Source organism: Neophocaena asiaeorientalis, unplaced genomic scaffold, assembly GCF_003031525.2.
Source record: "Neophocaena asiaeorientalis asiaeorientalis breed wild unplaced genomic scaffold, Neophocaena_asiaeorientalis_V1.1 scaffold59, whole genome shotgun sequence".
Lineage (NCBI taxonomy): Eukaryota > Metazoa > Chordata > Mammalia > Artiodactyla > Phocoenidae > Neophocaena > Neophocaena asiaeorientalis.
The window spans coordinates 19,049,541-19,071,016 of record NW_020174268.1 but is presented as its reverse complement, the minus strand read 5'-3'; the positions used below and the strand labels follow the sequence as shown (position 1 = coordinate 19,071,016).

The 21,476-nt window shown below is 46.8% G+C and overlaps 1 protein-coding gene and 1 long non-coding RNA gene across 2 annotated transcripts in view; one reads left to right on the top strand and one right to left on the bottom strand.

Moving 5' to 3' along the window:
• Positions 1 to 3,557: 3,557 nt before the first annotated feature.
• LOC112406604 (uncharacterized) overlaps positions 3,558 to 21,476 on the top strand; it is a 30,428-nt gene continuing 12,509 nt past the window's right edge. Inside the window, exons 1-4 of the long non-coding RNA XR_003004594.1 lie at positions 3,558 to 3,644; positions 3,920 to 4,201; positions 4,362 to 5,296; positions 11,809 to 11,907. This is a non-coding gene — a long non-coding RNA (uncharacterized LOC112406604). The remainder of the gene's footprint in view (positions 3,645 to 3,919; positions 4,202 to 4,361; positions 5,297 to 11,808; positions 11,908 to 21,476) is intronic.
• Positions 12,260 to 21,476, bottom strand: part of LNX2 (ligand of numb-protein X 2) — a 79,770-nt gene continuing 70,553 nt past the window's right edge. Inside the window, exons 9-10 of the mRNA XM_024755515.1 lie at positions 16,429 to 16,587; positions 12,260 to 14,489 (exon numbers count right to left, since the gene is read on the bottom strand). Coding sequence (XP_024611283.1) covers positions 14,354 to 14,489; positions 16,429 to 16,587 — 295 coding nt within the window. The 3' untranslated portion in view covers positions 12,260 to 14,353. The remainder of the gene's footprint in view (positions 14,490 to 16,428; positions 16,588 to 21,476) is intronic.

Genomic DNA, 21,476 nt, shown 5'->3' with positions numbered 1-21,476 from the left:
GGCTCGTAGGGTGGAGAGGACACTGCTCCGCTAGGGAAACATCCAACAGAGCCAGAGATGATCTTTTTGGAACACAGGCTGATGATGTCGTGACCTTTGCTTACCCCTCAGGGCTTTCTCTCGGCCCTGGGATCAAGCTCCCTTCTCTGGTCCTGGTCCCCTTCGGTCTCGGGCAGCTTGGCCACTGTCCCTCCATTCCTCATGCGACTCTCATCCGGAAATTCTTTGGTTCCCGGAACCTACCGGAGCTCTCCTCTCAGTGGGCTTTTTCACGCTTGGTCTGGAATGTCTCCCACCACGTGCTGAGTCCTACTTATTGACTTGGTCTCCTTTGCAAAGGAGCGCTCCGGGGACCCTGGGCTGCATTAACTTCTGGCTGTACGCACCTGTGGCATCCTGTACCCCCATCAGCTCTAGGGTGAGTTTCTGTCCTGTCCCCCATGAGATCCCCAGCAGGCCCTGGAGCACAGCAGGGGCCTGATCAGTGTTTGCTGGATTAACTGCAGGTATGTCTTTCTTTTTTAAAATTAATTAATTTATTTATTTTTGGCTACACTGGGTCTTTGTTGCTGCGCGTGGACTTTCTCTATTTGCGGTGAGGGGGGGCTACTCTTCGTTGTGGTGCACGTGCTCTCACTGTGGTGGCTTCTCTTATTGTGGAGCATGGGCTCTAGGGTCGTGAGCTTCAGTAGTTGCAGCATGTGGGCTCAGTAGCTGTGGCACACGTGCTCAGTAGTTGTGGCTTGCAGCTCTAGAGCGCAGCCTCGGTAGTTGTGGCACACAGGCTTAGTTGCTCTGCGGCATGTAGGATCTTCCCAGACCAGGGCTCGAACCCATGTTCCCTGCACTGGCAGGCAGATTCTTAACCACTGCGCCACCAGGGAAGTCCCGCAGGTATGTCTTGAGAGTTTCATGCAGTTATAGAGGAGGGAGCGATAACTTGTACTTGGAGGGAAGAGGTGGAGGGCTTCCCGGAGAGGTGGCGTGGGATATGAGGACATGTCCTTGACTTGCATCAGCTTCCACTTACCAGCCTGCTTTGCCCAAATTGCAGGTTTTTCTCAATGCGTGGGCTGTGTGTCTCTGTGGTTGCCACAATTTCTTTGTGCATTCATCCATTAATGGACACTTAATTGGTTGCACCAATTTACAGTCCCACCAGCAGTTCACAAGGGTTCCTTTTCTCCACTTCTTCACCGACACCGATTTCTTGTCTTTTTTGTATTAGCCATTCTGATAGGTGGGAGGGACTGTCCCTTTGTGATTTGGATTTGGATTTTCCTAATGATTAGGGATCTTGGGCATATTTTCATGTACCTGTTGGCCATCTGTAAGGAGGGCTATTCGTATTAGAGCATCGGCGCTGTACCAAATGCCCACTACAGTCAGACCTTGGGGAAATTCATAACCCCCTCTCACTAATTTCTCCAGAATCTTCTACTGTGTTCTAGGTGTACTGTTTCTGTGTCACTCATCCTCTTCCTAGTGTCACATGGGTGAGTGAAATTTGGGGTGAATGCATGTGAAAAGACACAAGGATGGTGACTCATATGACCGAGCTTCTTGAGAAGGGGAGAGTTTTCTCCTCTTACGCCTCTGTCTCAACATTACTTACATCCTTTTACTCTTTATCCCTCTTAGCTTTCTTTTAACCACCAGTGCCTTGTCTAACCTAATTTTGAAATTTCTCCCTTATGCCCAGACCCTATAAAGATAAAATCCCCCTGAAAAGTGAGCAATTTGGATTTGGTGGAGAAGTCAAAAGTGAAATCCTCAACCACAGTGTTCCTAAAGCCCCCTTTCCCAGCTGGGAGACAGACCCAGGGGCTTGGGAACAGGGGTGGGAGTGACAGCTGATGGGGGAAAGGGTGGAGACACCCTCATCACGAACCTGTACGGTGTCTCTTAAGGGGTTGGGCCACTTGGCTGGCAGGCCACGGAGGTACAAGTTCAAGTTACTTGACTTAATTCTACATTTGTCAAATGGGAAAGATAATACTTACTTGCAGGGTTCCCTTTGCTCTGGGTCAGTAGACTGAATTCCACTTTTATGTCTGTTCCTTTCCAGCTTAGGGCCTGTAGAGAATTCAACCCCACTGACCTTGAGTTTCCTCACTGTCAAATGACCACGTGCAACGTGATTTACCTGAGTCGTCCATCAGAGTAACACGGAGACTGAGGCATGGTTAATCACTTGTTAAATAGTTGAGTTTTTATTTTGGAGAAACACCGACTGCACAGAGCATATATGAGAAAGGTTTGCATTGCATGAATTATTTTCCCATTTGAAACCCAGAATCTCGCTCAAATGGCTTCCCAGCCCACATTGTACTGAAGTACCCTGTTTGTTCCATTAACTATTCACAGAGTCAACTGGGGAACCGCTGTTATTAATTTCAACGGAAAGCTAAAATGCAGTTCATTTTCTATAATTGCAGGCCCACGGTCTAAAGAGGCAGCAAAAGCTTTTAATCTGAGGCATTTTTAGAGGAGTATGATCAGAATTACATTGAACATCTTTTGAAGGTACATAATTATGAAAACCTCAATGACACTGACATTCAAAGAGCCCAAACCATAGATGCAGGGAACTCGCATGCGGGGAAACAAGGCAAATTGCCGTCTTAGTTACTCGGGATGGAGAAACGCCCACGGGGAAGGTCGGCAGTGTTTGCCCACCTTGCTTTTCTATTTTACTCCAAAGACGTGAGCGCTTCATACCGCATGGGAGGGGGATATGACGCTCTCGTCCGAAATGTAAGATTTCTGTAGCCCCAGAGAGCCTGCGCCCAGGGCTGCAGCCTCCCTCGCACCCCTTCCGCGGGGCGGGGCTCGGGCCCGACGCGCGCGAGGACGGGAGGGTGCTCCGCGCGGCCACCAGAGGGCGCCAGAGCGTCTCTGCCGGTGCCGGTCCCTCCATGGCTTCCTGCGTCCAGACTACTCCTGGGTCGCAGGTGTCTGGGCAGGGCTGTCATCCGTTGGTCGCGACTCCAGGAGGACAGAGCTCCCCCTCCCCTTCCCCGAAGGAGGAAGGACACTAAGAAGGCAGGGAAGTGCCCGCAGCAGCCCCCTCGCCACCACGACTCCCATGGGGGTCTGGAGGTGGGGAGAAGCCGCGTGCGGAAGAGACGTCGGCTTTCGTTCAAAACTGAAGTGCAGGGCTGCCCTGGTGGCGCAGTGGTTGAGAGTCCGCCTGCCGATGCAGGGGACGCGGGTTCGTGTCCCAGTCCGGGAAGATCCCACATGCCGCGTGGCGGCTGGGCCCATGAGCCATGGCCGCTGAGCCTGCGCGTCCGGAGCCTATGCGCCGCAACGGGAGAAGCCACAACAGTGAGAGGCCCGTGTACCGCAAAAAAAAAAAAAAAAACTGAAGTGCGATTTACAAATACACCCTCCAGGCGAGCTGCGCAGCAAGGGGGCCGCAGAGATAACGAGGCGGGGCCCCCGCGTCCACTCAGCCCTCCCTCCGGATGGGGTGACGCACGTGCCGTGGGCGCCCAGGGCCGCGAATCGTCCGCTCCGCCCAGCGCGGTCGGGAGGGGTCACTGAGCCCTGAACCGGCTGCGGCCCAGGGTGGAGAGAGGCAGCGGGAGCAGCTGGGACAAACGCAGGAGGGGCAGGGACGAGTCCCAGGCGGAGCTGGGGTGGGCCGGGCGTCAAGCCCCACAGCGGCTCGGGGCCCCCAGGGGATGGGTCCCCGGTAACCTAAGTCAGGCTGGGGAAGCTGGACTTTATTCAGTGGCCTGAGGAACCAGCAGCGGTGTTCGAGCTGGGGGGCGATTGACTAAGTCCGGCCTGGCCTTGGCTGTCACCATGGCTGGATGGGTAGGAGGGGGCAGTTTGCCACCGTGCAGCCCGGGAGGTGGGAGGAGACGCTCAGCCCCAGCGGGTGGGGTGCTTAGTGGAAAATGTTTTGCAGGTTGCAATGCTGCGTTTCTGCAGTTCTCCAGATCTTACTGAATTTCAGTGTCAAGTTCTTAACGCGTGCATCTCGGAGTTCTGAAGTACACTTGAGGCTTTTTGCCAAGACATGTAACATCAGCCCCAGGAGGAAGAGCGGAAGAGGCCTCCAAGGGCGTTCTCCTGTTCAGAAATTAAAACGGAAGAGTTTGAAAGCAAAGAGCTCAGATACAGGGGGTGGGCTGAACTCAGCTGGTTTGACACTATGAACCAAGAACGCCAATCTTTTTCAAAGTCAAGGGTAAGCGTAAATCAGAACATAGATTTAGCATAGTTTGCAACCTTGCAGCGTTCCTACTCGGTAGAGCTTTTAACTCCTGGCCTCTCCGAGGTCCAGCAGAATACGATAATGTTTTAACATTTCTTCTGACTTGGCTCCTTACCCTGCGAATGTCCCACAGTGCCTGGCTGTCCTCATCCTCACGTGTGTTGAATGAATGGTGACCACGCCGAAGCACCCTCGTGCGGAAGGCGGATGCAAAGAGGCGGAGAGCAATTTTTCCTCCTGGTTTCAAGATGCTAATACAATGCACTGAGGTAGAGTCTGTAGCAGGTGGTGGGCAGGGACCGTGGGGCTTCTGGACTCTGGTGCGTAGTTTTCCATTTGCCACTTTTGTGCAAGTAAGTAAGCCACTTAACCTCAGTTTTCTTCACTTATCAAATGGGAATAATCTATACTGAACAGGCCTCCTAAGGTTATTATGAGAATTGAAAGGAAAATTTGTAGTGAACGCACAAAGTGTGAGGGTAAAGCTATTGATTGTATGGAATGTTGTGGACAGATGTGCGGAGTTACGACGTTAGTCATGGGTCAGTTGCCCTTGAACATGTGGAAGGACAGAAACTAGCGAATTTGCCCAGAAATGATGCCCAAATAGGTAAGCAAAAATAAATTAATCACACCCTCGTGTTCCTCGTACGGGTTCATTGTACTGATTTCAAACCACAGGGGTCTGGCCAACGACAGCTTTTTTTTTCTCACCGCCAAACTTTTCTGTCGGTTGGTTTCTGCTATTGTGCTATTTTTATTATGGAAAATTTCAAACATCCCCTTACTCCCTTCTGTTGTTCCCATTTCTCCCTCTTTGTTTGCTGGAGGATCCCAGACGTTGTTCTTTCATCCACGAATGCTTGCATGTCTGCCAAACATCAAGAGCAGCTCTCTCGGCGGCCTCCATCCACTCCCTCACCTTCGGCACCGCTCTGCCCAGCCCCACCCCACCATGGGGCCTGTTTTCTTAAGAATCACCGAGGACGTCATCCAGAGACCATTTCACAATCTCATCCTCAGCTTCCGACACTGTTGAATGGAGACCGCTGAGCCAGGCACTGTCAGGTATGGCGGCTGATCCCCAGACCTGAAGGAGCTCACAGCCGCGGGGGGCTCAGCCCGAGGAGGAGCCTGAGGTCAGAGGGCGCCTGAGGGGCGCGCAAGCCCAGCCGAGGGGCAGACGGCGCTGCCGTGGGGGAGTCGGAACTAGGGCGCGCAGTGCTCGGAGGCTGGCTGCAGCCGGCCCTGGGGCTGGGCTGGAAGGGTCAGCAGGTTCGAGAGACTGGTCTGGGCGCTCCTGGAGGGATCGGCGAGCCTGGCCGTGGGAAAGCTCAGCGCCACGTCTGGGGAAGGGGACGCAGGTCTGAGACGAAGGTGTGTGAGAGAACATGCCGATCGGTGCATTGTGTTTAGGAAACGTGCACAAACAATGCTGAGCTTCAACAAAAGCTTGAGTTCAGAGGAACCTCTAAAGTAGACAACTCACTTGAAGCGCGATTTCTTGATAATTGCCGGGGGTGAGTTGGGGAGCCGGCATCTCTTGGTGTCTGCACGTAAGTGCAGCCGTCACCTCTTTGCACAACGTGTCAGCCACCTTATACGCACCATCTCTAGAGCTGGCAGCCCTCTAGCGAGGTAAGCAGTATTCTTCTCGTTTTCAGGTGAGAGGCTGAGGTCCGAGGTTAAATGGACTGCCCCTGGTCTTCTAGGCTTCTAGGGTCTTCTAGGCCACTTCTAGGTCAGTGGCCGCAGCAGATCCAGGTCTCTCTGGTTCCATCCCCTTTGCGGAGCAGCTGGCCTCCCTCTAGATTAGTGTCGTGTGGGTACCAGCCTCTCTCGGCGCTCCTGTTACAGAGCCCGAGAAAAGGAGTAGGGGTCCAGCGAGTGTGCCATGAGCCTGGAGCCCACCATATTGGCACTGTCGTCCTAGAGTGAGGTCACCAGTGAATGGGATGGAAGCTTCTGGTAGTTGGCAAACAGTCGACACCCACACACAATCTGACCTGCAACAGCGACCCCGTGTCCTGCCTGTTGTGCGTCCTTAGAGAGGCCTTCCCTGACCGTCTCTCCCACCCCGTTCACTGCATCACATGTTCGCCATGTAGCTGGCTTTATTTTCTTCATAGCATTTATCGCCATCTCATTTGTTTATTATTCCCCTGTGTAGAATGTAAGCTCAGGAGGTAGCTTCGTCTTGGTAACTGATGGATTCTGAGTAAATGCCTGGCACGCAGTAGATGCTCAATATTTGCTGGGTGAAGACGGATCAGTAAGTGTTTTGCCTGTTGTCCTGTTGTACCTGCCTAAGTCATTTAGATATTAAAAGTAACAAATGAAGAGACTCCCCGTCCGCCTGCCCCAATTTCCACACTGTAGCTGTGAAGAGGGACAGGGACAAACTCTACTGAAAAAGCAATCACTTACACTTAGAAATGAAGTAGTGAGGTCCCTGTCATGGGAGCATTCAAGCAGGAGTTGGATGACCCTTTTATAGAAGTGGTTCCCATACCAGGAACATGGATAAGGACCTTCCAATTCTAAGGTTCTATGATTTGGGGTCAGTGAGGGGAAAGACTTTAGTATATAGGGTGTGGGGACGTGGTTGACACAAGGACATCATAGCCGTTGGAACGGCTATGGATGAGAGAGAAACCGCGGGTGACCGTTACTTAGATGCATTTCACCTGTAACCTGCCTTCACCAATCAAGGTCGTTTGAATTGTTACGAAGGACCGGCGTGTCTTCCATGCGGCACGGAGCCTAAACAAGATGTTTTCTAGGATCTTGGAGTCAGCTGTGTCTAATTCACGCGGAGCCTGTTAAGACTGGATAGGACCGCCGACCCTCCAAGGGGGCGTGCGTGAGGGTTACAGGCTCCGAGGCTGTTGGAAGTGAGAGGTCCCAAAGCCCCGCCCTGAGCTCGTGCCCCGGGCCTCCGGCTTGGAGCGCCGAGGCCCGCAGTCTAGTTACGCCTGCGCAGAACCGCGACGACGCACCTTCTCCCAATCCCCTTTCCCCGCCCCCCACGCCCCACGCGCCTGCGTCTTCGTCCCTCATCCCTTAAGTACCCCCGCCCCTCGCCTTCCCGTGAGCGGTTCTGCGGCTTGGGCTGCGGTTTCTGCGCTTGGCTGGCTTGCGGGTAAACCGTGTGTTTGCCGCAGACGTTGGCGTCCCACGTGTTGTGGCTCCTGACGCGGCGGGCAGATGGACCTGGTTCCTTCCGCGCCAAGGTGAGACAAGAACTCCTTTTCCTCAGGCGTTTACTAGTTATCCGCAGGACAAGCTTTGGTGCCCTGAGCACCCACCACTGTCGGCAGGCGGGGGCCCCAGGAGCAGGAGGCCAGCCCAGGCCCGGGGAGGGCGTGCATCGGCACAGACCACCCCGGGAGAGGCAGGGGTGTGCGACTCGACACGTCCCATGACCTCAGACACTCTTGCATTGACTGGTTCTGAGTCGTGGGCGACAGAGGACTTTTTCATAGAATCTAGGCAAAGTAAAGGAAAACTTTGTTTTTAACACCCCCAGAACGTCCATGTTGGATAATTGTCACCTCTCTTCTATCAGAGTCTCAGCGGTAGATCTTTCCAGATCTCTTTAGAACTAGTGGTAGTTCTGCGGGTGGTCCAAGGAAGGGTGGTAGTTGGATTCACCCTTAAACAGCAACTTCTCGAGGAAGCAGGTGAGACCTGGTAAAAGTTCAGAAGGAGCCCATCCGCAAAGCATGACTTGCAGGTGAGCAAGTGAACAGCGCCGGTGGGAGTCACTGTTCGCAGGCGGTGCGGGGCCGCAGCCGCCCTCCCGACTGAGACGCCTGCTCTGCGCCGCGGGCAGGTGGCCGCAGGGTCCCCACGGGCTGGTCGCCTGCTCCTTTGCTGGTAAAGATTCCGCGTCTCTTACTTGGCACTTTACAGACAGTGGGCGCAGGGCGTCGGTACATCACTTCTAGAGAGCTTCCGTGTTGCCATAGAAACCAGTTGGCTTAGATTTACACTAAAATGGCAAAAGAGCTTTCTAATAAGGACCCCGAGGAGTTGAGACCTCCCCTTCAGCAGGCAGAGAGACTCACGAGAAAGGGCTCACTTTCTGAATTCCCAGCCCCTAACTGGGCAGCAGGTCACCAGGCCGCTGGAATCTACACTGGTTCATTTATCACCAAGTGTGGACAAACGCAGGGGAGTCTGGGTTATGACAGACGAAGTCAGGTGTTATAAAGGAGTGATTCAGAGCCCATCTGTGTCTTGTGCTCACAGTAGGTGCTGGATAAGTTTTTGTTTAAACGACCACATGGTAAAGAAACACGTCAATCGCTTGAACGTGCTTGGGTATTTAAAGGCAACTTAAAGAGTATGCGTCAGCATGCAGCCTAAACACCCCACTCTCCGTTTGTTTAATACCTTGCCTTCACTTGGCACTTTAAGAATACCTTACTTCAGCTCTTAGCTTTATTACTGCAAGTCAGTTAAATCCGAACGAATGGGGAGGGACTTCCCTGGCAGTCCAGTGGTTAGGACTCTGTGCTTCCACGGCAGGGAGCGGGGGTTTGCTCCCTGGCTGGGGAACCAAGATCCCACATGCCCCGTGGTGCAGCCAAAAAAAAAAAAAAAACTGTCAACGAATGGGGTTTTTACTCTACGGTCCGACGAGACCTTCAGGCATGATGAACGGGTGAGGTAACCTTAGAAGCTATCCAGGTTGGTTAACTTCACATTTAACTTTAACCATCCATTTATCTGACCAAAGTCTCAAGTATCTGAGCAATAATGCAGCAGCCCACTTTAATAGGCGAAAGAATGGAAATCAGGAAGTTGTAGCCGTGGTCTTGTAGGGAGAAAAGTGCGACAGCTGTGAGGGAGGGAGGGCTGCGCTGTCTGAAACCCAGCTCACGTGGCGCAGTGTCCTGAGAAAACGAACCCCCCAGGTCCGCCTCCCAACTCTTCCTATGGGAGCTGTGTCTGGGTTTAGCACAAGCTGTGTTTGCTCTGGATAAGCTGCTGACAGTGATCTCTGCAACTCCCTTTTTTCCCTCTGGAAAATGAAAAACTGCTTTAGTGACTCCAGACAGCTTGGAAACTGGCGGCAGGATGGTGAGGACGGTGCTGCATCCCACGCTTTTATGAAACCTCCCCCGACATCTGGGCTGCAGCACAGCTCCCAGCTCCTTTAGGTCAATAAGTTGCCTTTAATCCCACTCTGGCCTGTTTCCCACACGTTTTTTTAAAGGCATAGTTGACTTACAGCATTAGCTCCAGGTGTGCAAGATTGGCACTTGGATACATTGCAGAATGACCACAGTAAGTCTTGCTAACGTCGTCGCCATACAGTTAGAACGTTTTTTTTCTTGTGATGAGAACTTTTAAGATCTACTCCTCAGCAACTTTCAAATAGGCAATGCAGTATCAACTGTAGTCCCCATGCTGTACTTTACATCCTCATGACTTATTTTATAACTGGAAGTTTGTACCTTTTGATCCCCTTCACCTATTCCACCCCCTGCCCCCCACACCTCTGGCAAACCAGCAATCTGTTTTAAGATTCCACATATGAAATGGTTTGGTATCTGTCCTTCTCTCTTTTTTTTTTTTTGCGGTACGCGGGCCTGTCACGTTGCGGAGCACAGGCTCCGGACGCGCAGGCCCAGCGGCCATGGATCACGGGCCCAGCCGCTCTGCGGCATGTGGGATCTTCCCGGACCGGGGCACGACCCCGTGTCCCCTGCATCGGCAGGCGGACTCTCAACCGCTGCGCCACCAGGGAAGCCCTGTCCTTCTTTCTGACTTATCTAATTTAGCATGATGCCCTCCAGGCCCATCCATGTTGTCCCACACGGCAGGATTGATTTCTTATGGTTACACAGTATTCCATTGTTTACATATACCACGTCTTTACCCACTGATGGACATGCAGGTTACTTGCAGGTCTTGGCTATTGTGAACAGTGCTGCGGTGAACGTGAGGGTGTCGGTAACCCTTCCCCACGCGGTCACTGTGGGATATTACTGCAGTAAGAGCTACTACAGACTGTGCTGGTGCCAGCTTTTTTGCATTTCACATAGTTCAGAAACGAAATCTAAACAAATCTTGACTGTTCAGAACAATCATAGTAATGACTAACTGGAGGAACCGCAGTCCTGGTGGTCACGTTAGACGGCATGGGTGGCCTGAGTCGACAGTGCAGAGGGGACGGAGCTTTTGGGTGGAGAGGGAGGGTTAGACGGAAGAGTACTTCACTGTGGAGAAGCTGGACACACTTGGGCCGGGTGGTCAGGGGCAGCATCAGTGGTCATAAATCCTGTGGACAGTCCGTGCCCTCGAGACGACAAGAGGAGAATGGCGCTCTCCCTCCCCCAAGCCCATAATCCCAGTCTAATGGTGAGGAACAGCAGGAGAACGCCGATAGAGCGCGTCCTTCAATGTCCCCGTCCATCCTCTTCAACACTGTCAAGATCCTTGTAAACAAGGGAAGTCTGAGAAAGTGGCCTCACAGCCAAGGAAGACCTAAGGAGATGTGACCGCTGGTGGTCACGTGTCCTGGATGTGGCCCTGGAACAGAAAGGCACAGGAGGCCTAGCTTGTCTCCGGAATACCCCGGGTTCTTCAGGAGGTGCCTGGTGGTCACGTGTCCTGGATGTGGCCCTGGAACAGAAAGGCACAGGAGGCCTAGCTTGTCTCCGGAATACCCCGGGTTCTTGAGGAGGTGCAGAATCTGATATTTAATGTCTGGTTTTAAAAACTGTTTGAAACAGTGGTATTCAAGCATCTACCTGACAAGTTGTCGTAGCACACATCGTGACCATAAAAATGCAATGTAATAAAATCTTTTAGGAGGAGAAGGGTATTTGCCCTGAGAGGTGGATAATGATTTCTCAAGGTGACGTCACTTGAGCCACGCCAGCCACGGAGACCCAGGAGGGCGGGGGGGTGGGTGGTGGTTTAGAAGAGAGGCAGGGGAGGTGGGACCAGGTCGTGAGGGGCCTTCCACGCCGTGCTGAGCCGCTGTGCAGACGACGTGGAACTGCCGAAGACCTGCACACAGGGTTGGGGTTTAGGAAGGTTACTCTGCTGTCATGAGAGTCTGGATCGAAAGAGTGGAAGTAGGCAGAGGCTTGGGGAAATTCAGTTTTGCAGGACTGAGATTTAGGGGCCCTAAAGCAAGTCTACAGACTGGGAGCTACAGACCCAGGGCATCAGTGGTATTCAGAATGGCAAAGTGGCAATCAGAGACGGTACTTAAAACTATGACAGAAGTAGGTGATCGGAGCCAAAATAAAGTCCAGTATAAAGGCCTGCTGAGATTCATCTAAGGAGGACTGTTCTCTTGAAAGTGGGGAGTGGAGGCAAGAGGGGGCGGCGTTCAGGCTCTGCCTCCAGACACGGGGCCATGTGAACGTGCAGAGAAGGGAAAAGCACCACAGGGGCACGGGAGGGAACACTACCAGTGTGTGTGGAGGTGCACGGGCCTCCAGAGCTGTGGAAATCCTGATTGGGGTTGGACCAGAGGCCTTGGTTTGAGCTTAACTTACTAGGAAATTGGGAGCTAACTTTCAACTAAAACTTTTTTTTTTTTTTTTTTAATGCAGGGAGTGAGCAAAGCTCTACAAGAACAGAAATCGCAGTGTCAGGACTGCCTGGTAGGTGCAGTTGAGGAAACCAGTGCTGTCGTCCCATAGAAATGCAAGGTGAGCCGTGGAGGTGATTTAGTTTTCTAGTAACCACATTAAAGTAAAAAACTGGTCAGATTAATAACTTTATACAACCCAACATGTCCAAGGTATTAGCATGTCAACACGTGGCACTAGTCACATTTCTGGTCCTCAGTGGCCACTGTCTAGAGGTCCTGCGCAGGCTGAGATCCCGAGTGTCAGTAGGGATCGCCTGTGTTCTGCCTACAGCAGTGAGAATTAGGAGATGGATTCGTGATCCCAAGTCTCCAAGCTTGGGATACCGTAGCGATGACAAGATGCCACGAACAAAAACAAGGACCACACACGAGCCAGCATCTGCTGTGCAGGAAAGGAGACAGTGTCACTCTTACGGAAGGGATGACTTTTATTTCCATCCTGAATGATTGTCACACCATTATTTAAACACATCTGAAGAATCCTGAAGTAATTTAAACTGAAGGCACAGAACAAATCAAAATATCTAAGCTTAAAATGAGAGAATTCAAATATTTTGACAGTATCAATAAATTATGAACAAGTTTCCATCACCAGATATCATTCTGACCAACAGCTATAGTCTTTTATAATAAAACCAAATTAGCTTAAGCTGATTTCAAGATTTCTATGATAAAAATAATATTAAAAAAAAGTCGTCTTTCAAAATATTCATTTTATCACCAGCTTCGCTGTAAGCATTTTATTTATAACAAAGTGGCAGGATATCTGTTGATGGGTGACCACTCCCCAAGAATGATGCATTCTTATAAAATGTTTTAAAAAATAGCAAAGTAGGCTACAAAATTCTGTTTGGGGAGCAGGAAAAAAAAACTTGTTCTACATCAATTAGAATAACAAAGCATTTCGATATCAAATTGCTCCAAAAGCCCACCATCACATAACAGTAAGATACGGTGTAGGGCTTCCCACGGCATCCTGGTTAACCGCCGATCACACAGTGTTGCTGAGGGCTGAACAAGTCAGTAATGATTATTGTTGCCATTTCTTACTTAGTCAAGAGATACGTTTAAAAACAATCGTTAAAAAACTCACTGGAATACTCTGTGACCCGCTACAGAAACAATAAACCCCAGCAGGGCAACTGCTAAGTTTTGAAATAAAGTGGCCATGCTTCATAATATACTGTAGTATTCTGAAATACATTCTCTGACCATCAACACCATTTATTAGAGGTCACTTGGATTAGCTCAGATTCTGAACTAGATTTCTAAATGAAACTTTTTTCAAGTATGCATAATATTCATAAGGTAAAGACTTTCCTCTTATTCCCTTCTTTATGTGTGCTTCCAGTGGACAACTGTGATGGTTAAAAGATAAACAAAATGGGCTGGTCAGTTTTCAAAAACATTTCAAAAAAACATGAGATAGTCTAGTGACCAAGAAGGACTGATTGAAAAGTGTTTTTAAAATCTGGCTTAGCAGGTTTCACATGTTAGTATCTTTCAGAATTTTTCCTGAAATAACTAAGTAAAGAAATAATGGGGAAAAATAACGGTTTCTAAAACACTTGAGAGTAAAATAAAAAAGGTGTGTCTTCTACTTAGCTGTGATATATATGAATGTGCATTTAACAGCAATATGGTTTCATTTTTATCATCTAATTACATAAATCACAGAAACATTTCCAGCCAAGTTTGCTGATAGGAGTATAATACAAACTCTAGAAAACAATTTTTAGCAAAAACTGCTTCAAAATTTTCCTACATAACAAAACATTCTCTTGGAAATGAATCTTTAATGCTTTTGGACTGTCCAAGTAAATGCAGCTTTTACCATCTCCAGCTCTAAACTATAATTATCTCCCAAATTCCTTTGTCACTGGATAGTGTTATCTTTTACTCTCTACTATTCTAATAATGGTACATTATTTTTAAAAAATCTCTTTAGGGGTCTCAGGCTTCATGTCTTCATCTATGAGTACTGAGATTAAAGTAGAAATAAAATAAGCCAGAAAAATCACCTTATAAACAGCATGAAGTTTTGAAATGTGGCACCGATGTAATCTGGGAAAGCCTTATCCAAACCCCGAACGCATCCGTTCCCAGCACTGCCGCCCCAGCGGCAGCACGTGCTGCCCGTCTTGGGCATGTGGAACTCATTTTCTGACTCAGTTAGTGAAAACAGAGCCACCAGAAGTCATCTGACCCAGCTGGCTGGCTCACAGTTTGGGTGGACTTCATTCTTTATTATAGCTCACATTGTGACAGCTGAGAATCTGAATTCTGAAAATGTGGTCTCACAAGGGTTAGTGGAAGACGGGCACTGAGCTGGCAAACGGAAGGAAACCATTTCAATAACAAAGGACGAGCCTAGTGGTTTTGACCCTGTGTATATACCCAGCTGTGTCTGCAGCCCCTTACAAACAAACTCGACAAAACCAAAGGGTTTTCTTTCCAAGCCCTAAAAAAAAGGAAGATGTTTGACTTAAAACCAACTTCAGAGTCTACACCAGGCTGCCAGGCCAGCAGACCACTGTCAGTGTGACTTTGTTCCTCTGCCCCTTCAGCATGGGGACCAACGCCGAGTGGCTCATGCCCACGGTCGACAGGCCGTTTACGGCCACGATCATGTCTCCACACCTGCACAACGACAGACAGAGACAGTCACTGTTTCTGTGATTCTGAAACTGTTATCCCGGGACTTGCTTCGCAGGAAAACCACTTAACCACTGTCAACGAGTAGGCTACACTGTTTACTTTGAGAGACATCTGGGGTGATTTTTAAGCCTATGTTGGCTTTTCCTTGCCAATCAAGGACACCCCTTGCCAGCCTCTCCTCTAACCGGTAGATGATTTTAAGGGCAAGCAGAGTAATTTTCATATAAGCTTAAGCAACATATAGTTAAGAGAATAAATCTGCTGCCTCTTTTTTTTTTTTTTTTTTTTTGCGGTACGCGGGCCCCCCACTGTTGCGGCCTCTCCCGTTGCGGAGCACAGGCTCCGGACGCGCAGGCTCAGCGGCCACGGCTCACGGGCCCAGCCGCTCCGCGGCACGTGGGGTCTTCCCGGACCGGGGTGTGAACCCACGTCCCCTGCATCAGCAGGCGGACTGTCAACCACTGTGCCACCAGGGAAGCCCTGCTGCCTCTTTTAAAAATACCAGATGATACATTTGGACGATGTTGCTGATTTTCACTGTTCATCCTTACTGCTCATACATTCAAGGGCTCAATTAAATTGAGAATAAGACCCGCACCTCCTGTCAGCTATGCACGCTCACTGTCCTCCAAGGCGAATTACCACGAATGGATGATGAATCCGAAGACCTTTCTAGCCTTTATGATTTTTAGTCTTTAGTTTGAATACAAATATGCTACTTTATTGTGAGCTACTTCAGTTTCTTTTTGGAAGTAAGTGGAAGTTTATAATTTGCATGAGACCCAGACTGGTTGAGTAACTTGGCTAGGAGAACGGTTAAGTCATCCCCCCATTCCTCTTTCCTCCTAAAATAATGATGTTTTTCCATCTGTGTCAGGGTAAGACTGAGCTGGAGCACACTAACCCTGATCGACTTGTCCCGATATTCTCGAGCTGTCGCTCTGTGTTTGCAAACAGTGTAAACTCCCCATTTGTGCAGCACGCTGACGAGGCTGTCAGCATCCACTTTTTAAGAACCGTTTCTTTCATCCAAAACTAGGCACTAAGAACTTGGTCACCCGTCTCCTCTGCTTGTGTAATCTCTTGATATAAGACCTCTTTCTTCTCACGGTGCCTGAGCCTTGAAAAAGAGGCGGCACAGAGATTGAGAGAGTACTTTTTGCCCAGTGGTGACAGTAGCGGGGCTGAATGGCAAAGGCTCTGAGCCACACGGTCCTGGTTTAAATCACTGTCAACTACTTCCAGCTGTTCGACTGTGGGCAGGTTTTTAACCTGTCGAAGCCTCAGTTATCTTGCGTATAAAATAGGAACCACAGCAGCACTTACCTCCCAGGTTACTAAGAAGATTCAGTAACCCGTGCCCAGCACCTAGTCCTGTGCCTGGCCCGCACATCATCCATCCAGTGTTGACGAAGACTTTACTACATATGCAAGGCCCTGTGATGGCTGCCAGGGATATAACAAGAAATGCAACAAAATCCCTCCCATGTGGACTTGCATAAATTGAATGTTAGGCTGACATAAGTGCTGCAGAGAAAAAGTTACCTAATGACAGGACTGGACCCGAGTGTTCAGAGCAAGTTGTCACGTCACAATGTGTCCAAACGACTCAGCTTTATTTTGTTAATCTAATAACAGGCACTGAACCTATGAGTGCCAAGATGGTAAAGGTGATGCTTCAGTCTAGATCAGGGCTGGCAAACTGTTCTGTAAAGGGCCAGATGGTAGATAAATATCTCAGGCTCTGCGAATCACTCGGCTCTGCCAGCGTGGCTCGGAAGCAGCCATGGGTGATAACGCAAACGAGTGAGCGTGGGCATGTTCCAATAAAACTTTATAAAAACAGACACCAGGCTGGATTTGGAGCTGACCCCAGTCTAGAATAAACACAAAGTACATCATTAAACATAACAAGACTCACTTTAATCTTCCATCGTAATAAGCAGGAGTTCCCAAGACAATGGTTTTAATGAAGAAAGGCTGATTGGTGTGGTTTTCTTCATATCCACCAACGATACTGAAGCCCCAGCTTCCCAAGTAACTTCTTCGCAAAACTATATCATGGCAGCTGTGAAGGGCACTATAAACAAAAACAGAAATCGAGAAAAATTAGTGGGAAGGCTTTTTATAGTCTGTTCACCTTTGTTATAACTACACACCATGTTACGTGCATCATTGCTGGGGAGCAATAAACAACATGCTAGAACTTCTCATCTGGCCTACTTTCTTAGCTCAGTGATCAGCATTTAAAAAGGCTCCTGGGATGCAGAAGAGTCCCACACAGTGGCCTGATATTTTAGGACAGTGCAGGTTATTTTCATTATTCTGAATCTTCTGCAAAAAAAACAAAACACAGATGAGCAGTTGTCTGGTACACCCAGCAAATCATAGTGGAAGAGCCTCCCTCTTAGGAAAACCAGAGCTGCTACCCTAGGTGGCGGCCCCTGTGACCCACAGTTGTTGAGTACGGGTTTGCATACAATAGAGACCTCCGAGAATCCACAGAACAGTGGCTGTTTATTGACAGGTATTCTTTTGACACAGGTGGGCTCAAAAACAGGCTTTGCTATCCTGCGTATTTGTTTGTTAACTTTATATTGGAATGTAGTTGATTTACAGTGTTGTTTCAGGTGCACAGCTAAGTGATTCAGTTGTACATACATACATAGCCATTCTTTTCAGAGTCTTTTCCCATATAGGTTATTACAGAGTATTGCATAGAGTTCCCTGTGCTACACAGTAGGTCTTTGTTGGTTATCTATTTTATATGTAGTAGTGTGTTTATGTTAACCCCAAACTGCTAATTTATCCCTCCCCACCATGTTTCCCTTTGGTAACTGGAAGTGTGTTTTCGAAGTCCATGACTCTGTTTCTGTTTTGTAAATAAGTTGATTTGTATCATTTTTTTAAGATTCCATGTATAAGTGACATATGATAATTGTCTTTCTCTGTCTGACTTCACTTAGTATGATAATCTCTAGGTTCATCCATGTTGTTGCAAATGGCATTATTTCACTCTTTTTATGGCTGAGTAGTATTCCATTGTATACACGTACCACATCTTTATCTGTTCCTCTGTCGATGGACGTTTAGGTTGTTTCCATGTCTTAGCTATTGTAAATAGAGCTGCAGTGAACATTGGGGTGCCTGTATCTTTTTGAATTATGGTTTTCTCTGGATATATGCCCAGGAGTGGGACTGCTGGATCGTATGGTAGCTCTGTTTTTAGTTCTCTAAGGAACCTCCATACTGTTCTCCATAGTGGTTGTACCAATTACATTCCCACCAACAGTGTTGTTGGGTTCCCTTTTCTCCACACCCTTTCCAGCATTTACTGTTTGTAGACTTTTTAATGATGGCTATTCTAACTGGTGTGAGGTGATACCTCATTGTAATTTTGATTTGCATTTTTCTAATAATTAGCAATTCTGAGCCTATTTTCATGTGCTATGTGGCCATCTGTATGTCTTCTTTGGAGAAATGTCTGTTTAGATCTGCCCATTTTTTAAATTGGGTTGTTTTTTTTTAATATAGAGCTGCATAAGCTATTTGTATATTTTGGAGATTAATCCCTTGTCAGTCGCATCGTTTGCAAATATTTTCTCCCATTCTGTGGGTTGTCTTTTCATTTTGTTTATAGTTTCCTTTGTTGTGCAAAAGCTTTTAAGTTTAATTAGGTCCCATTTGTTTATTTTTGTTTTTATTTTCATTACTCTAGGAGGTGGATCCAAAAAGATATTGCTGTGATTTATGTCAAAGAGTATTCTGCCTGTGTTTTCCCTTTAGAGTTTTAAAGTATCTAGCCTTACATTTAAGTCTTTAATCCATTTTGAGTTTATTTTTGTGTATGGCGAGACCTGTGTATGGTGTATCTTCATTGATTTACATGCAGCTGTCCAACTTTCCCAACACCACTTGCTGAAGAGACTCTTTCTCCATTGTGTATTCTTGCCTCCTTTGTCAAAGATTAATTGACTGTAGGTGTATGGGTTTATTTCTGGGCTCTCTATTCTGTTCCATTGATCCATATGTCTGTTTTTGTGCCAGTACCACCCTGTTTTAATTACTGTAGCTTTGTAGTACTGTCTGAAGTCTGGGAGGGTTATGCCTTCTGCTTTGTCTTTTTCTTCAGGATTACTTTGGCAATTCTGGGTCTTTTATGGTTCCATATGAATTTTAGATTATTCTAGTTCTGTGAAAAATGTCATTTTATAGGGATTGCATTAAATATGTAGATTGCTTTGGGTAGTATGGCCATTTTAACAATATTCTTCCAATCGATATCTTTCCATTTCCTTGAGTCATCTTCAGTTTCTTTATTCACGTTTTATAGTTCTCAGGGTGTAAGTCTGTCACCTCCTTGGTCAGGTTCGTTCCTAAGTATTTTATTTTGGGGGGTGCAATTTTAAAAGGTATTGTTTTTTACATTCCCTTTCTGATAGTTCATTGTTGGTGTAAAGAAATGCAGCTGATTTCTGAATGTTAATCTTGTATACTGCTGACTTGCTGAGTTCGTTGATCAGTCCTAGTAGTTTGTGTGTGGAGTTTTTCTCATATAGTATCATATCATCTGCATATAATGACAATTTTACCTCTTCCTTTCCAATTTGGATACCTTTTATTTCTTGTCTGATTGTTGAGGCTAGGACTTTCAATACTATGTTGAATAGAAGAGATAAGTGGGCATCCTTGTCTTGTTCCAGATTTTAGCAGGAAGGCTTTCAGCTTTTCACCATTTAGTGTTATGTTGGCTGTGGGTCTGTCATAAATAGCTTTCACTGTATTGAGATATGTTCCCTCTATACCCACTTTTGTAAGAGTTTTTTTTTTTTTAAATCACGAGTGGATGTTGAATTTTGTCAAATGCTTTTTCTCCATCTGTTGAGATGATTACGTGGTTTTTGTCTTTTGTTGATGTGGTATATCACATTGATTTGCTTATGTTGAACCATCCTTGCGAGCTTGGGGTGAGTCCCACTTGGTCATAGTGTATGATCTTATGTGTTATTTTCTTGAGAATTTCTGCATCTATATTCATCAAAGATATTGGCCTGTAGTTTTCTTTTTCGGTCGTGTCTTTGTCTGGTTTTGGTATCAGGGTGATGATAGCTTTATAGAATGTCTTTGGGAGTGTTCCCTCCTCTTCAGTTTTCTGGGAGAGTTTGAGAAGTACTGGTGTAAGCTCCTTTCTGTACGTTTGGTAGAATGCGCCTGTGAAGCCGTCTGGGTCCTGGACTTCTTGTTTGTAGGGAACTTTAAAATTGCAGATTCTATCTCACTTCTAGTGACTGCTCTGTTCAAATTACCTATTTCTTCTTGATTGTTTTGGTGGGCTGTTTGTTTCTAGAAACTTGTCCATTTCTTCTAGGTTGCTGAATTTGTTGGCATATAATTGTTCATAGTATTCCCTTATGGTTTTTGTATTTCTGCGCTATTGTTATGTCTCCTTTTTCATTTCTTATTTTGTATATTTGGGTTCTTTCTCTTTTCTTCTTGGTGAGCCTGGCCAGATCCTTTCAAAGAACCAGCTCTTGGTTTTACTGATTATTTTTCTGTTGTTCTTCTAATCTCTATTTTATTGATTTCTCCTCTGATCTTTTATTATTTCCTCCTCCTGCTGACTTTAGGTTTTGTTTGTCCTTCTTATTCTTTTATTAGGTTGTTTATTTGAGATGAAGGCCTGTATTGCTATGAACTTCTGAGAACTGCTTTTGCTGCATCCCGTAGATATTGTATGGTTGTGTTTTCACTGTAATTTATCTCAAGGTATTTTTTAATTTCCTCTTTGATTTCCTTGTTGACCCACTGGTTTTTTAGTAGCATATTGTTTAGTCTCCATGTAACCATTTCCCCCCCCCCCCATTTCTTTTTCTGTGGTTAATTCCTAGTTGCATGCCATTGTGGTCAGAAAGGATGCTTCAGATAATTTCTATACTCTTAAATTTGATGAGGCTTGTATTTTGCCCTAGTATGTGGTCAATCCTAGAGAATGTTCCATGTGTACTTGAAAAGAATTGTGTATTCTGGGTTTTTTTTGGTTGTAATGTCCTGAATATATAAATGAAGTCTAACTGTTCTGTCAGTTAGGATCTTTATTGCTTTACTGATTTTCTGTCTAGAAGATCTGTCCACTGATGTGAGTGGGCTGTTAAAGTCTCCTACTGTTATTGTATTCCTGTCCATTTCTCCCTTTGTTTGTTAGTATTTATGTATTTGGGTGCTCCTACAATAGGTACATACATATATGTTGATTAGTGTCAAATCCTCTTCTTGTACTGATCCTTTTATCACTATATAGTGTCCTTCTTTATCTTTCTTTGTGGCCTTTGTTTTAAAGTCTAGTTTGTCTGAGTATTACAACCCCTGCTTTCTTGTCATTTCCATTTGCGTGAACTATCTTTTTCCATTCCCCCACTTTCAATGTATGTGTCCTTTGCCCTAAAGTGGGTCTCTTGTAGGCAGCATATTGTGGGCTCTTTTTTTTTTAAATCCAATCTGCTACTCTGTGTCTTTTGATTGCAGCATTTAATCATTGACATTTAAGGTAATTATTGATAGATACGTATTTACTGCCATTTTAAACCTTGTTTTCTCATTGGTTTTATACTTCTTCTTTGTCCCTTTTTCTTTAGTGGTTTAATGATTTTCTTTTGTATTATACTTATGTTCTCTTTGGTTTCTGTGAATCTATTGTATACTTTTGATTTGTGGTTAACCCTGTTTTTCAAGTATGTTACCCCCTTCCTATATCTATTTGCCTTAGATTGAGCCTATATTATGACTGCCAAACACATTCTAGGGAAAAAAAGTCTACATTTTCTTACTCTCCTCCCCCACGTCTTATGATTTTGGTGTCCTCTTTTACATCTTCATGTTCATCCTTTTGCTGTTCATTGTGATTATCATCACTTTCACAGAATTTTTTTTTTTAACCTGTGTACTGGCTTATTTAAGTGATTTTCTTTCCAC